This window comes from Atractosteus spatula, chromosome 14, assembly GCF_055471065.1.
Source record: "Atractosteus spatula isolate fAtrSpa1 chromosome 14, fAtrSpa1.hap1, whole genome shotgun sequence".
Lineage (NCBI taxonomy): Eukaryota > Metazoa > Chordata > Actinopteri > Semionotiformes > Lepisosteidae > Atractosteus > Atractosteus spatula.
Genome location: NC_142719.1, coordinates 12,430,659 through 12,445,431, shown reverse-complemented (window position 1 = coordinate 12,445,431; position 14,773 = coordinate 12,430,659). Strand labels below are relative to the sequence as shown.

Below are 14,773 nucleotides of genomic sequence, written 5' to 3'. Positions count from 1 at the left end.
CCCACATTCAGTTCTGCTTTTGTTGTACTCTGGCTAACTTGTAATCTCCCTGCAAACACAGTGACAGATACACCAGGTGTAGCTAAAGACTCTATAGATCTCTATATAAATACTGTATCTGTAGGACTGGGAGCCAGTTGCTATAGGATAAAAAAAGACTATTAAATTTAAGAAAATACAATTCATTATTTATCAGATAGTTGAGATACAAATGTTAATGGATCAGCAGCATGCACAGGGAAACTTACTTAATTTGTTTTCATGATATTTATGAAATCTTCTGGGAATAATTCATATATCCAATCCACAGTTGAGACTAAATAATTTTTCCAATAGGGAATACTGCAAGCCCTGAAGTACTGTGGGCAAACAGGATAATTCTATCTGGAGAGAGATGGCTTGTCTTAATAAGCTTTCAACCATACTTGCCTGTTTAATGTCTGTTTCTTATATTTTGATATCTTATTCTCTTAATAGAAACACTTATAAGCTGTCTTGTGTGCAATCACAGACACTGAGATGCAGAGATACTCAGTATTGCCTCAGAAAGGGACTTCTTTTAGAGATCTAATCTAAATGGCATGCCATCCTTAGATCCTTGAATAAATTAAAGGGAACAGAAAATGTTTAGTCTTGAACAGAGAAGATTGCACAGGACCCTGATTTTAAATGTCAAAATCCTCAAAAGGGCACTGACCAAGTCAATTCAAGATCAAAAGTAACATAAGATCCACATAAGATCAGTGGAAATTCAGCATGGGACCATTCATAAAAATATAAGGACTTAAAAAACATTTGCAAATGACAGGGGGATATTTATTTCACTAGTTATTTTGATTTATAGTAATAAAATGTGTCTGATGAACTCATCCAGTTATTCTTGAAAGAAGCAATAGTACACATAACAATATGACTGGGTACGTTTTTCCAGACTCCTAAAATGCTTTGTATAAAGATGTGCCTCCTTTTTCAGTTTTAAATACACTTCTCTCATGTTTTTATTTCTGTCTTCTGCTAATTGATTCTGAAGAAATCATAGGGTTACCTATGGGTTGCCTTTGAGGTATGGGAATACTTGAATACTGCAACAAAAAGCCGATACAGCATTCCTCTGAGGCCACAAACGTATCTCGCTGATCTTCTCTGGACTGATTCCAGAACAGCAATATTGTTTTTGTAACACGATGACACAAATTGTGAAATATGCAATACTCTAAATGAGGTCTAAGAAGTTCATTGTAATCTGTAGTCCGGGCTCAGCCAGGCCCTTGTTGGAGGTGAAGCCTTGCTGGAGATTAGCCAGAAGGAGGAAAAGGGAAAATGGGAAGAATTTCCAACAGATGCAAGAACTTGAGTACTAAAGGATACAGACCTATAGTCTATGACAATAGTCTGCAAAGTCTTGGTCCTGGTGACCCACACACCTGCTGGTTTTCTTTCCATCCCACCTTCATTTGATATTTGAAGCCTTAATTGATCTAAGAAGTTGCTTCATATTCATTGGAATATTTGCAGTTTGTTTCTAGTCACAAACTGCAAATTTTTTGATTTTTTTGATTTCATTTCACTTACGAAATACTACGGTTAAAGCTCCAACACATTTAGGAGCTGAAAACAAACAGTTATGATTAAGTCACCAAAGGGTTTGACTGTGTAACTGAGGGCTCTACTGGAACAACAACTACCACAACGGGTCTGGGAGTCACACCAGGACCAGGATTTGGAACCACTGCTCCACAAGATACAAAAACAAATCTATTGGAGCAGTGGTACGTGCTGAAAAAAAGCACAGAGACATGAAGTTCATGCAGACTGCAAAGGGTGTAGCAATGGCAGGGGGAGATTAAGGTGCTTTCCACACAGATTCCCATAGACACAGTGCAGAAGAACTGGGTTCAGGAATTAAAGAATAAAGCACAGGGTGTTTTCAGCCTGCGCACCAGAGAAATGCTGGGTATTGGTCAAGAAGGCAGAAGTGTGTGGAACACCTTATAGGCAGATAATGAGCAGTGCAGAAGTCTCCATGTTGGAGAAAGAAATGGAGAAGAAATGTGGCTAGGCAAGATGGCCAAATCTCAGAGCTAGCAGAAAATGACCAAGCTGGAAATGCAGCAGCTTGGGGTTGTTGGAGGAAGAAGAAGGTATGGAATTGAATTTTAAATGTTTGTGAATTTCTTTTGCAGCCCTGTGAGGTTCACTAACTCCTCTAGTGGTACATTGGCTCTTTTTTCAGTCTACAGCCATTTTCAGGGAGGCCTGCCACAGTAGGGATCATATCTTTTGCAATGTTTGACAATATTAATGCCCTGATTGCACCTTTATCTCAGCAAAAATCAATACACCATCTGGTATCTCTTGGTTCCACAGTAATTGTAATCCTGTGATGTGACATGCTGAAGATGAAAGGCTGGTTGATCGCTTTATCTGCCTGCTTTGTTAACATGTAAGGAATGCTCCGACAGAATAGTCTGCAAACCTTTTTTTTGTGTGTGATGGCAATTTTCTCGTCTCTTTCTCTTCCAGAAAATCACTGTGAGTTGCATGAGGACAGCCAAGTTCTGGCTTTATCAGAATGGATTTCAGAAACATTAAAGACTTGTTTTTTTTTAAAAAAAATCCTTTTATTTGCACAAAGCATACAAAGGCATACACTTTTGCGGTGGAAACCCAGTGTACCAATATTTTTTAATGGTTACATCAGATAGCACCTCCCATCCCTCTGATAATCTCCGAAACTGTCATTTTGGAAATAACAAAACTTTTATCTGTTGCAGTTAACCAATCCTTCTGGCATCTATTATGTTCAGTTTAGTCATTGTTGTGTGCCAAAAACCATAGTGCACCATAGTACAATGTTTACAACTGATCATAATGCACTCTAATACAATAGAGATCATTTTCACTGATCTGACCCTGTGCTACTTTAGATCCAATAAGAGTAAGCATGCTCTCTACGTATAAATATGTGAAGAGTGGTTCCACACTGAGACACCCTGGTGTGAAACTGCCTCTAGAGAATAAAACCAGTATTGGAATTTGGCAAGACAGACAGATGGTTTTGGCATTCATGCCTAAACACCAAAACAACAATTTCATTATCTGTCATTATATCAGAACTCTGCACATGAAGCATTTCAGTTAATGACCTCATTCTTCATCTTAAACCTGAAAGTGGACACCCCAGCGGTAGTGGTCAGATGTTAGTAAGCTACAATGACAGTATGTTGAGTATCTGTAGGGTGGTTTCACACACTGGCATGAAAATTGTGCTATATACACTCGGATCTTCTCAGTGTCACAGTTCAGCAACGCATGGCTGGGATGTGACCATGTGGTCATTTTGTGTGCAGTTTGTTGATAAACAGTAATTACAGAGAGGAACCATCTGGCTTCTTTTTTATTTTTGTCCCAGAATCCAGATATCATTCCCAGAAGCTGGATTAAGTATCTTATTTAAATACATATTTAATATATATATTTTCCAGAATTACGGGAACATCAGCCAAAACAAAGAAAAGTCCAGACTGAACAGCATTACTGAGCTAACTTGTTTGGAAACAAAGCCCTGTCTGCAGCAAGCTCAACACATTCCTTCACCGAAACAAATCCAGTAGTGTTTTAAGAAATCTTATTTATTTAATTCATGTGATGCAGGATTCTTTTTCATATTGATTACAGTTCATTGATGCCTATCCAATGAGATGGGAGAGCACTGCTCTCATAATTGTTACCTTGTGGGTCCTGAAACAGATCCTTCCTTGTGGCAGTGTGACTACAAGAACCTGTGTACATAAACGTTGTGAGGTGTTCATCTAGCTGAGGTAGGTCCAACCCAATGTTTTACCCATTCCTCCCTTACTTGGTCTTTAACCTTTGCTCCTCTCTTCCTCGCTTGCTCTCAGTCTGTCTAGACCCTGAATTTATCTGGAGTGTTGACTGGCAGGTAGATGCTTTTTAGCCAGGGACATAGATATAACCACTATCCCCAAACATCTGACAAAATAACCGTCGACTCCAATAACTTAACTGTATATGAGATTTTTATCTCAAACCTAAGCAGATGACACCAATGACGTTACTGGTCTAAAACTCTCAGTGAAGACACTCTGTCTGGTCTCACTTGCTGATGTACAGAGAGAAGCAAACTCTCTGCAGGTCCTGCTCATCTGCCTTTCCTATGTGGATTGCGCAGTGCTCTGATCTGATCACTCCAGGCCTTTGCCTCATTAGTCCCTGTGAATTCCAGAAATACTACAGGTATATGTCTTCTAGAACCTCCTGGTATGGTGTTCTTTGATGCTCAGGTATAAGGTGAAGATCCACTCCGAGATCCACTCATGGTGGTTTAGAAAAAGGACAAGTTGACCTTGTTTGTATAACCCTAGTGATTCCCAATAGCAAAGTAAAAATCAACTTTGTTACCAAACCAGGGTCATCTCTGGAATTCCGGGCTCAGAGAAGTCATTCTAACTGAGTGTTGCTCAGTTGACATTATTCAGTATATTTAAATAAATATATTCCTTACACTTATATAGCGCTTGTCTGGACACTCCACTCAAATCGCTTTACAGGTAATGGGGACTCCACACCCCCACTGCCACTAATGTGCAGCATCCACCTGGATGATGCGACGGCAGCCATAGTGCACCAGAACGCTCACCACACATCAGCTAGTATCAGTGGGGAGGAGAGCAGAGTGATGAAGCCAGTTCACAGATTGGGATTATTTGGAGGCCACGACTGGTAAAGGCCAGTATGAAATTTGGACAGGACACCTGGTAACACACCTACTCTTTTTGAGAAACACCCTGGGATTTTTAATGACCACTGAGAGTCAGGACCACGGTTTTACATCTCATCCAAAGTGACCCCTTCACTATACTGGGCCATTAGGACCCATACAGACCACAGAGTGAGCGCCCCCTGCTGGCCCCACTAACACCTCTTCAAGCAGCAACCTTAGTTTTTCCCAGGAGGTCTCCCATCCAGGTACTGACCAGACCTGCTGAGCTTCAGTATATTTGACATGATGAGTTAGTGCCGTAATAGGAGGGTCACTGACTGACTTTCCTGTCCTACTGGGGGGCTTCAGTGCTAACCCTTCAGCATGGAAGTGTGGACATACCTGGAAGGTAAGTGTGGGAGGAGTGAGCATCCTGATCTATACCCAAGCAGTAGTTCTGCTATTGAAGTTCTGTGCTAGTCATGGATTGTCTATCCCAAACATTAGCTTCCACAGAGTGTGGGCTATAAATGTACCAGGAACCAGAAAATCGTGAGCCAAGACATCTTTGGCCAATGGTCAACGAACCACTTAGATGATATACACAGGTGTATCCGTGTACCTCAGGTCATATGAACTGGACACTCAGCAGAAGACGGGGTGGAGCAGTCAACTGATAGTGAACTGATGCACTGCACACTGGTCTGTTAAACAGAGCAAAGGAAAGTCACAAAGATGCAAAGTTCGGGTCAGGACAAACACCTGGCAGAGAGCAGTTAATATACACAAAAGCAGGGTGTTACACAAAAATAACAGAAATATTAGTTGTCAGGCTTGAAACTCTGAAGAAGGCACATATGAGAAAGACTTGTGTCTCTATAGCTTTTGAAAACAGAAGGAAGTTGTCATGTTTTGTAACTTTGTGCATTTCCTTAAATTTGTGTGAGAGTTGTTAAAGAGAAATTAAAAGTTTTGGATGTATTTATGCTGTCACATCATTTAAATCAGCGAGACTAGGATCTCAAACTCAGTGGGGTGGGGGGTGTGCATGGGTACATGGTTTGTCTGATCATTTAATTAGCTGCAAAGTTGTAAACCATCTAACCAGGCTCCATGCTTTATAGGTAAGTTTTTTAAACAAACTTTTATATTTTGTATAACCAAATGTAAAAAAATAGCAAAATCCTTTACTTATGTTTAGAAAAGAATTTGTTTAATAGAACAAAAAGCAGAAAAGACAGGTCACCACATCACAAAAATATATTGTCAATCTGAAATCAGTCCCGCAAAGTGTGACCAGGTATATTCTGAAAGTCAAAGGAATGACAATGGCAGGTTAAAAGTACTGACTCTTTATTCTTGAACAGAGAAGACTACGAGGAGACCTCAAGCATATGAAAACATTTATGACACTGACAAAGGCAACACTTTAGCATCAACAGTGAAATATGAACCAGACAACACGAGAGGAAACTACATGGAAGTGCTTTTATCACTGAGACCGGACAGCATTGTTTTACACAAAAGGTGTGAAGAATGCTAGCCTGAGTTATTTCAAGAAATGCCTGGATGGCGTCTACTGTTTTGTAACCTTTTTCTTGTGTTTGTTAGAGTAGTGATTAGGTCTCCGGACTCTCTAATTACAAAGCAGTAGGTTTAAATCTTGTGTGGGACTCTGCTGTTTCTTTGAGTAAAGTATTTCACCCAGATATAACAAAATAACTAGCTGTAAAAACGTGTATCAATGTAAGATGATTTGGATAAAAGCAAACTAATTAAATGTAAAAATTCTGTAAGAACTGTATAATTACGTTCAGCAAAGCAGTCGCGGGAACTAAGACGACAGCCCCACCTAGTGTTCACTGGTGGAACTTTCCTTCCAGATCGTTTTGGCTGTGGAGAATTATTCAGGTGTGAAAAAGGCTTTTAATTCTTTTACACTTGACACCTGAAGAAGGCTCCACAGCCGAAACGTTGTGTTTTGCTTGCCGAGTAGGCTGCGGCTTCCCGCGACACCGTATGGTAAATGACATGACATGAACAAATAAAAAGATAAAATAGTACAACTATGTTCAATTATGAAAAATATCAGAGAAAAGACCAGACTTTATAAAAAAAGAGATAGCATGGCGAATTGCAATGGAGGTGAAACGAAATAAAAAAGTTCTTACATTACTACAAAAGCAAAACTGTCAAGGATGAAGCATAATTTATTTGGGACATCAATATGAAACTGAAGACAATGATAGTGAAATGGCTGATGCACTAGATGAGTTTTTTACTCAGGTGTTCATTAAGTAAGAGGTCAGCAGAATGTCTCAGGCAGCAGAAGGACAAAATTCTGTATGAAACAGTATTAGCCTACAAGAAGAAGTGTTTCACGTCCTAGAAGCACTAGAAGTTTAATAAATCCCCCGGGCCTGATTTTAGTAAAGGAAACAAGAGGTGCTATGCGGTACTCTTTGATGCAACTCTTCAAACAATGACTCAAGACAGGACAAAAAGGGTGAGAAAAGTGAACCCAGTAATTATAGACCAATAAGTCTGACTTCTATTACATGTAAGGCTACAGAAAAAATGATAGGTACTAGTCTACAAGATTAATTATATGGAAATAATAACCTAAGAAATAATTAACATGGATTTAGAAAAGGGGGGTCTTGCTTAACCAAACAGTTCTTTGAACAAACAACAGCAGTAAAGAATACACAAATGGCACATTATATAGTTTATTGCAGATTTTCAGATGGCTTTTCATAAAGTTTGTCATAAACATAATTATCACTTTGCAGGTGGACAGCGTTCAGGGAAACGTGAATGTTTGGATTAAGAATTTATTATGAAATAAAAAGCAGCAGTTACAGATAAGGGGTAAATACTCAGACTGGAGTGATCTAATTACTTGAGTATCCCAGGGATCTGTACCAGGACCACTGTTCTTACACAAATGATTTGGAATTAGTAAACTTCAGAAGAAGCAATTAAAATTCAAAGAGTTTAAAATAAAATTCAAAGACTGGGCAAACTCTGGAAGATGACATTTAAAGTAAACAAGTGTAGGGTTTTGCAGGTAGCAAAAACAAACTAGAAGTACAAAACAGGAAATGTCAAGATAGAAGAGGCTACTTATGAAAAAAGACAGGTGTTTCTGTTGTCACATCATTTATATCTTCTTGACAGTATAGGGAAGCAATTAAAAAGACAAACAAAATGTTAGGATATATAATTAAATATTCTACGACACACGACGTAAATCTGGGGATGTTATGTGAAAATTCTATAATGTACCAGCAATAGCTCATTGAGTATATTGTGTACAATTTTGGTCAGACAGTTGTAGAAAAGATAGTGTACTCTGGAATGGAATTGGTCTGGAGTAGAGAAGAATTAGAGGGAACCTGATAAAAGTTTTCAGAATCCATAAAGGTCATGACAAAAGCAACCCAGCAACATCTACAGAAAGACCGGTGAAACAACATCAAGAACAGAAGACAAAAGTGGAAACTCAAGGGAAGTGCATTTATAACACAGAACAGGAGGCAAAAGGTTTTCACGAAAAGGCTGAATGAAATGTCAATTAAATACTAACAACTAAACGGACTACATGGGCTGAAGGGCTCGTCTCGTTTGTGAAGATTATTATGTTTTCTTTTCTTCTTTTGTTAATGATCTGTACAGTACAGTTCGTCGCTTCCTTGTCTAGCTTTATGAATCGCACAGCGTCCGCTAGGAAGCATTAATTTACCTAAAAACATATAGTGTGCTATCGTATTATTCACAATTGGCATATTCGCTCTAATTCTAACCGTTTTCAAAATATGTAACAGATACAAAAATATACAAAAGTCATGTTATATACAATTAAGTTGATATAGTAAAACCGTTTTGTTTTATATCTGTTTTTTTTTCAAATGATGTGTATCGAATCTTGTGCCTGGAAACCCGTAATAGCTCTTTACGCATTGGAGTCCCACGTGTTAACATAGCATCATAGAAAGGCCGGGGTGAAACGGTAGTGTACGTTTGACGGTGTGTTTTTGTACAGTATTCAATATGTCGTCTTTTAGAAAAGCTTTGAAATCCCACCAGCGGAATCACAAAGAGAGATCTCAGGTGAGAACACTTTTTTTTATTTTTAGAAGACGAAAGTGTAAAACAGAAGAAATTAAGTAGCTAAGTTGCTTCTTGGAATTGCAATATTCCTCATGGAATTGTTTGTTTTTTTCTCAGTAATGAATAATAAGAAACATTAAGAAGTGCTGTTTCTGAAATTGGTTACATTAGTAAGCTCCACTGTAAGAGCCAGGGGACATGTATAAGTAGATAACATTTATGCCCTGTCGTTTAATCTTGAAACGTAGCAAGACATAATGTAGTCTTCCCATGACTTTGACGCGGTTTTCCTCTATTAAAACCACTTAAATGATAGCTAATGTACCACTATCTCAGGCTTTAACACTGTAGTCAAATAGCTTCTCATTATCATTGCACTTAATTTTTCGACAGTGTGGTTAACTGTCAGTTTATAAATATTCCAGATCTAGTGTGGGAGTAGCATAAACTGTGGTTGCATTAAGGTATTTTTACTTATTCACTTACTTTCGCTTGTAATTAAGCGTTTTGTTTAGTGATCTAAATGTGGAATACGTCGTTTAGTCAACAAATACTGTGTTGTCTTAAAGATTAGACGTATTTTCAAAACGGACTTTGCACTTGTGTTAAACTATGCTGCCTAATTAATACGTATTTTAAGCTCGATTTAAGTTAATTTATACATTTTGTGTTTTTCTACCAGCCTAGTTTCAGAAAGCACTTGGGATTCTTGGAAAAGAAGAAGGATTACAAGCTGCGAGCTGAGTAAGTCGACGATTTTCATTAGTCCTCTGTATTATTATTGTCATTTTTTTATTAGTCTGTGATAACTCCAGAAAGGGGGCAGCAGTGTTGGTACTATCTTTTTGACTTGATTATATGCGAATTTGGCTATTTACGATGGTTCTGGGCACTTAATCCTCATGAATGTTGAAACCCTTCTGTATACGTTGTTTCATTCCAGTGTCTTTTTGGAGTATGAGGTTGAAGGGATGGGTCTGCTCTGGAAATGTGAAATTTGACTCATAATCAGTTGTCTGCGGTACTAGTCCGATGTATTTTCTTTGCATTTAAGTGACTACCACAAAAAGCAGAACACGCTTAATGCACTGCAGAAGAAGGCTCTCAATAAGAACCCTGATGAGTTCTACTTCAAGATGACGAGTACGCAACTACAGGTCAGTGTGGTCACCTGCTTTTAAAATGGAGTCGGGCAGTTATAGCACCAGGGTGTATTCACTGTATTCACTCAACAGTGTGTTTATTTTTCAGCACATAGTGCCCCTTTAAATATGCTTTTGTAAGATTATTATCCAATGGAAAACATAGTTAATTGCTAATCAAGGTGAGCTGCTTTTCACTGAACATCACACTTCGTTGTTAATAAATCCCAGGAGTCGGCCTAATTTTGAGACAGATTAGTTCTTTATTTTCTGTGGCAAAGGTGTAATAAATCGGAGGCAAACATGAACAGGCACATTTATTAACAGTGAACAATATGATCATCATCTCAAACTTGGGAGGGGGTTGCATTTTTCCTTTCAAAAAACCTCATTCGAATTGGAAGACTACTTTTATTATGCAGAAGACATGGAGCAGTCAGGATAGTCACTGGAACATTAAAGCTCAGATTCTCTTCTCTTCTGTCCCCACTTACCTCCTCAAGTGCAGGCCACCCTGCTGCATCATTCACACTCCCCAGCAGCCCTGCAGCTCTGCTGTGTCTTTGAACTCATAAGTTGTTTGTGTAGCCTTTGGTTAACCCTGTCTTTATTTGGTGGTGACTGGTTTGTCCTCAGGATGGAGTTCAAGTTCTGAGGCATCCTGAGGAGGAATTGACGGAGGAACAGAAGAAGGTGATGAGAACCCAGGACATGAAATATGTGGAGATGAAGAGGGTGGCAGAAGCCAAGGTACTGTGTCGCTTACTTGGTAATGCAGGAACCAGCTGACTGAAGGTTTAAATGCCTGGTCCTCTGTTATTGCCTCTGCAGTTGTACTTGCAGTTGTATTGAATATGGAACAGTGCTTAACGGTATGCACACAGCTTGGTATGTCAGAATCACTCTGGGGTCTTCGGAAGACAAATGTTGCTTGGATTTTTTTTAGTTTGTGATTTGAAACATGGCAAACTTGAGGCAGCACTGGTGTTCATGTTAAATAGTGCCATTGGTCCCTTTTAAAGATCCTGCTCTGGAATTTACTGGTCTGGCAAATAAATGCTCTACTAATAGACTAATAGGAATATTCCAATTATTTATATTCTTCCTACAATTATTCCTTCATGTTACCAAAGGATCTACAAGAAATAACCAAATGACCCATTTTCCAAAGCAAAAAGAGCAGAGTGACTTGTTTGGGATTTAAGTTGGCCATTAATACTGTGTTTAAAACATTTAACATCAGCATGCTGGTTTTTATCATAAATAATTGCAGTTAGGTAACATTTCAATCCTCACTCTTTCATTTTTGATTTCCAGAAAATTGAAAGATTGAAATCAGAGCTCCACCTACTGGATGCTGAAGGCAAAATGCAAAACAATCACACCTTCTTTGTAGACTCAAAAAAAGAAGGTATGTTCAGCAAGTATCTTTCTTGATTGAAAGACGCCCAAGGCTCACAAAAGGTTTTGTCAAGTGATGGCACTGCCTTGTGTTTTTCAGTTAAAGAGTTTGACTTGGCCAGCCATCTCAACACGGCACCAGAGCTCGTGGATCGAGTGTACAACAGGCCAACCACGGACATGCTACAGAAAAACATAATCAAGGGAGCCACACGGGCTGCAGATTTGAAGGTCAGACTGTACATAAGTATCTTAAGTTTATTCAATGTAATGCGGGTGTACCTGCTATAAAAAAGTATTTTTCCTTTTTTTTGGTTTATCTTTTGGGGCTTAATAAATCGTATTCAGTTGATCACAAAATATTTTTAGGTATTTTTGGTGTATTTCAGAATGTATATTTCAGTACAAGATGACAAAAGTGCTTTGCCTATTGATGGACATTTGCCTTTGTATTTCTTTTCTGCAGAAACTGGCCAGGCAGAGAAGACACCAGTACAAACTGCTGTCGGAGCGCATTGTCAGAGAGAAGAAGATGTTTGTGATAGCACAGAAGATTCAGACTCGCAAAGACCTGATGGTATGTACTATCTGGTGTACACAGAGCACAGCACTGCACTGTTTCAGCAGCGCTAGGTCATGCCATTGCTGGTGGAAGAATAACAGCGGTTCTCTTCTTAATTAAGAACACAAAAACAGGTATAAATGAGAAGAGGCTATTTGATCCCTCTTAACTCCTTTGGAAGTTAGAGGTTTGATAATTGATCTGACAGCCTCATCCAGTTGTTTCTTTAAAGAAGCTAAGATGATGGCTTGAACAACATGGCTGGCTAGCTTCATCTAGGGTAAGGTCCAGTGAATCAGTCCAATATTTATCTTTCAGCATCAAACAGATATGCCAGCAACAAGCTGTTTTTAAAATATAACCAGTAAATGTTAAAATACCAATAGAATATTGTGGTGTTGTGTGACTGAAAACTTTTTTTTTTACTGTCATTACATGAAACACTGACACAAACATTAGTGTTACACTTCAATGTGTCTTAGTGCGTTTAGAATATTGTGTTCAGTTTGATTTACCAAACTACATGAAAGATATTATAGCCTTACAGTTCAAAGTTCCTGGTCGCTTGGGATTGCATTATATAGACGTTAAAGAGGCTGAATTTCTTCAATTTGTAACAAAAAAGGAGATTTGAAACAAGTATATAGAATCTTATTGTTATAGATAGGTACAATGCAGGGGACTATTTCACACTTCTTTACTCAGAGAGTGGTGGGTGTTGGGAACAGACTTCGCAGCCAGATGGTTGACTCCTGATCTCTTGAGTTGCTGGAAGAAATGGCTTGGTGAAATTTTATGTTTGCTTAGCTTGTAAACATTTCAAAACATTTGCAAGCTTTCTGATATTATTTTGAAAAATTAACATTAACATTACTTTAGTAATACTCTAAATATGTTCACACTTTGTCTTGGCTCAAAAAAGTCATACTTAAAATGCCAGATTTCATCCCCATTAAACATTGTGATCCTGTCCATGATTATGTAAGCAAATAAGGTGCCCTACTCAAATTTTCAAAACAATTCCACTTACATGCATTTTTTATATTTTTCTTCAAATGGTTATTTTAGTTATGATAACTGAATAACTGAAACAACCTTAATCTGTCCACTTTAGCTTTTAGTTTTAAGTTGAAACTTTTCTGTTCAGTGGCATGGCATTTACCTCTTCTTTAAGGACGTATAAAAACCAGGATGTGTTTCAGGATACATTGTTTTGTATTGTGAGGAGGTGGAACAAAGTGAGTTGATTTTTTGCAATAAGGCAGCACAGAACAGAGCTCTTTATGATTTGATCTAACATTCAGAAATTATAAGGTGATTTGGTTTTTTTTCAGGACAAGACCAACAAAGTAAAGGTGAAGAATGAAACTGTAAATTCCCCAGCTATTTACAAATTCCAGGCTAAAAGGAAACGGTGAAAAGTCAAAATATGCAGCTTGTTGTAACAGCCAGAACACGCCAAGGGATGTACTGCCACGGGCTTTTACATTTAATATGAATGACCACAGTTTTGTATTTTGGCTCAGAAAGTTTCACATTTACCTTTGGTAATTGCGAGTCCATTTTCTGAAACAAATTTTGGAAGTCAGATTGGTGCCACTCAGGAAGTAAACTGTTTTGCATCATGATATTGTGATTTCAGAAATCTTGTTTTAAGTATTAGTAAATAAATAAAAGGATTTAAATATTTATGCTCAGCTTGTTGTACACTTCATTATATATCAGAAGTTTAAAATGGACTGAAAAATTGACACTCTGGGAGTGCAGTATGCGAGTTCATGTATACCTAAGGTGTTTCATACAGTTCGACCCAACTTCCTGCAGTACATGTGACTGGGTAACTTGTTCAATACTCCCACAATACTTTGTGTAAGAAAGTGCCAATTATTTTTTATTTTGTCTTTTGAAGTTGAATTTAATGTCCAGCGGTTTAAATTGCTCAGTGCATTATCAATATATGCATCTCTGCTCAAGATGAAAAAGTTCCAGTTATTTTAACCTGTCTGCAACAGACAGTTAATGAATTGTTGTAGTGATATCTTTTTTTTTGTAGCATGGTGATCACAATGACGTACAACACTAAACGAGGCTGTGTTAGGCCGTCTGCTGGTGTCTGTTTAGGAAGCCAAAGCTGTAGGAAACTAATGTCTTGATGAGCTGCAGCTCTGGTCCGTTCTATTTATTTGGCTAACCTCTTTCAAGAGGGACTGCTTGGGCTCTCTCAGACCACAGGGGAGAGAAAGGAACCAGCTTCGTCTTGAAACAGCAATGTGTGCTGTGGAGAACTTTCCCGAACCCATCCTGAACGAGTACGTGTGTGCCGCCGGAGACGCCGCTTGGCTGGATAGCCAAGGGAGAAAGTAGCAGCGTGTCTGCACAGTGAGCGCTGTGTGACAGAGGTCACTAGAAGACTTTGCTTGAGTGTGGTTGCAGCTACAGAGGTGTTTGAGATGCTGTCTGCCTGGGCTCCGTGAGAGAGCAATCAGTGAGAAGCAACACAATGGATAGCAGAGGCTGATGGAGTCTGTACTCAGCCGGAGCCTGTGAGTAGCTGGACAGCATGTGTGCTGAAGAGACACCAGAGAAGAGCTGGCTGGATGGGTGAAGGCTGTCAGTCATGGAGGCTTGGGAAGTGTTGCCAGTGTGTTTTGTTTGTAAGAGTGATTGATCTGTGGGAAGACAGAAGGTGGAGAAGACCAGCAGTCTTCTCCAGAAAAGAGAACAACGCGAGACCTTGGAGCCTGGAGGGGTTCCAAGGGCAAAGGGCGAATGACAGACCACGATAAGGGGATACTCTAGTAGGGTCGGAAATGGTATGGTATGCATGTGAAA

General features: G+C 38.9%; 1 protein-coding gene across 1 annotated transcript; it reads left to right on the top strand.

Moving 5' to 3' along the window:
• The first annotated feature begins 8,699 nt into the window (after positions 1 to 8,699).
• utp11 (UTP11 small subunit processome component) lies at positions 8,700 to 13,630 on the top strand. The gene is made up of 8 exons (XM_088932481.1): positions 8,700 to 8,836; positions 9,519 to 9,580; positions 9,891 to 9,993; positions 10,615 to 10,728; positions 11,296 to 11,389; positions 11,480 to 11,610; positions 11,846 to 11,956; positions 13,276 to 13,630. Exons 1-8 carry the CDS (start codon positions 8,777 to 8,779, stop codon positions 13,357 to 13,359), a joined length of 759 nt encoding a protein of 252 aa, XP_088788607.1. The 5' UTR covers positions 8,700 to 8,776; the 3' UTR covers positions 13,360 to 13,630.
• Positions 13,631 to 14,773: the final 1,143 nt, after the last annotated feature.

Coding starts and splice junctions, on each gene's coding strand:
- utp11 (XM_088932481.1), top strand. CDS start 8,777: ATGTCGTCTTTTAGAAAAGCTTTGAAATCCCACCAGCGGAATCACAAA. Junction 8,837..9,518: donor ATCACAAAGAGAGATCTCAG/GTGAGAACACTT, acceptor TTTTTCTACCAG/CCTAGTTTCAGAAAGCACTT. Junction 10,729..11,295: donor AGAGGGTGGCAGAAGCCAAG/GTACTGTGTCGC, acceptor TTTGATTTCCAG/AAAATTGAAAGATTGAAATC.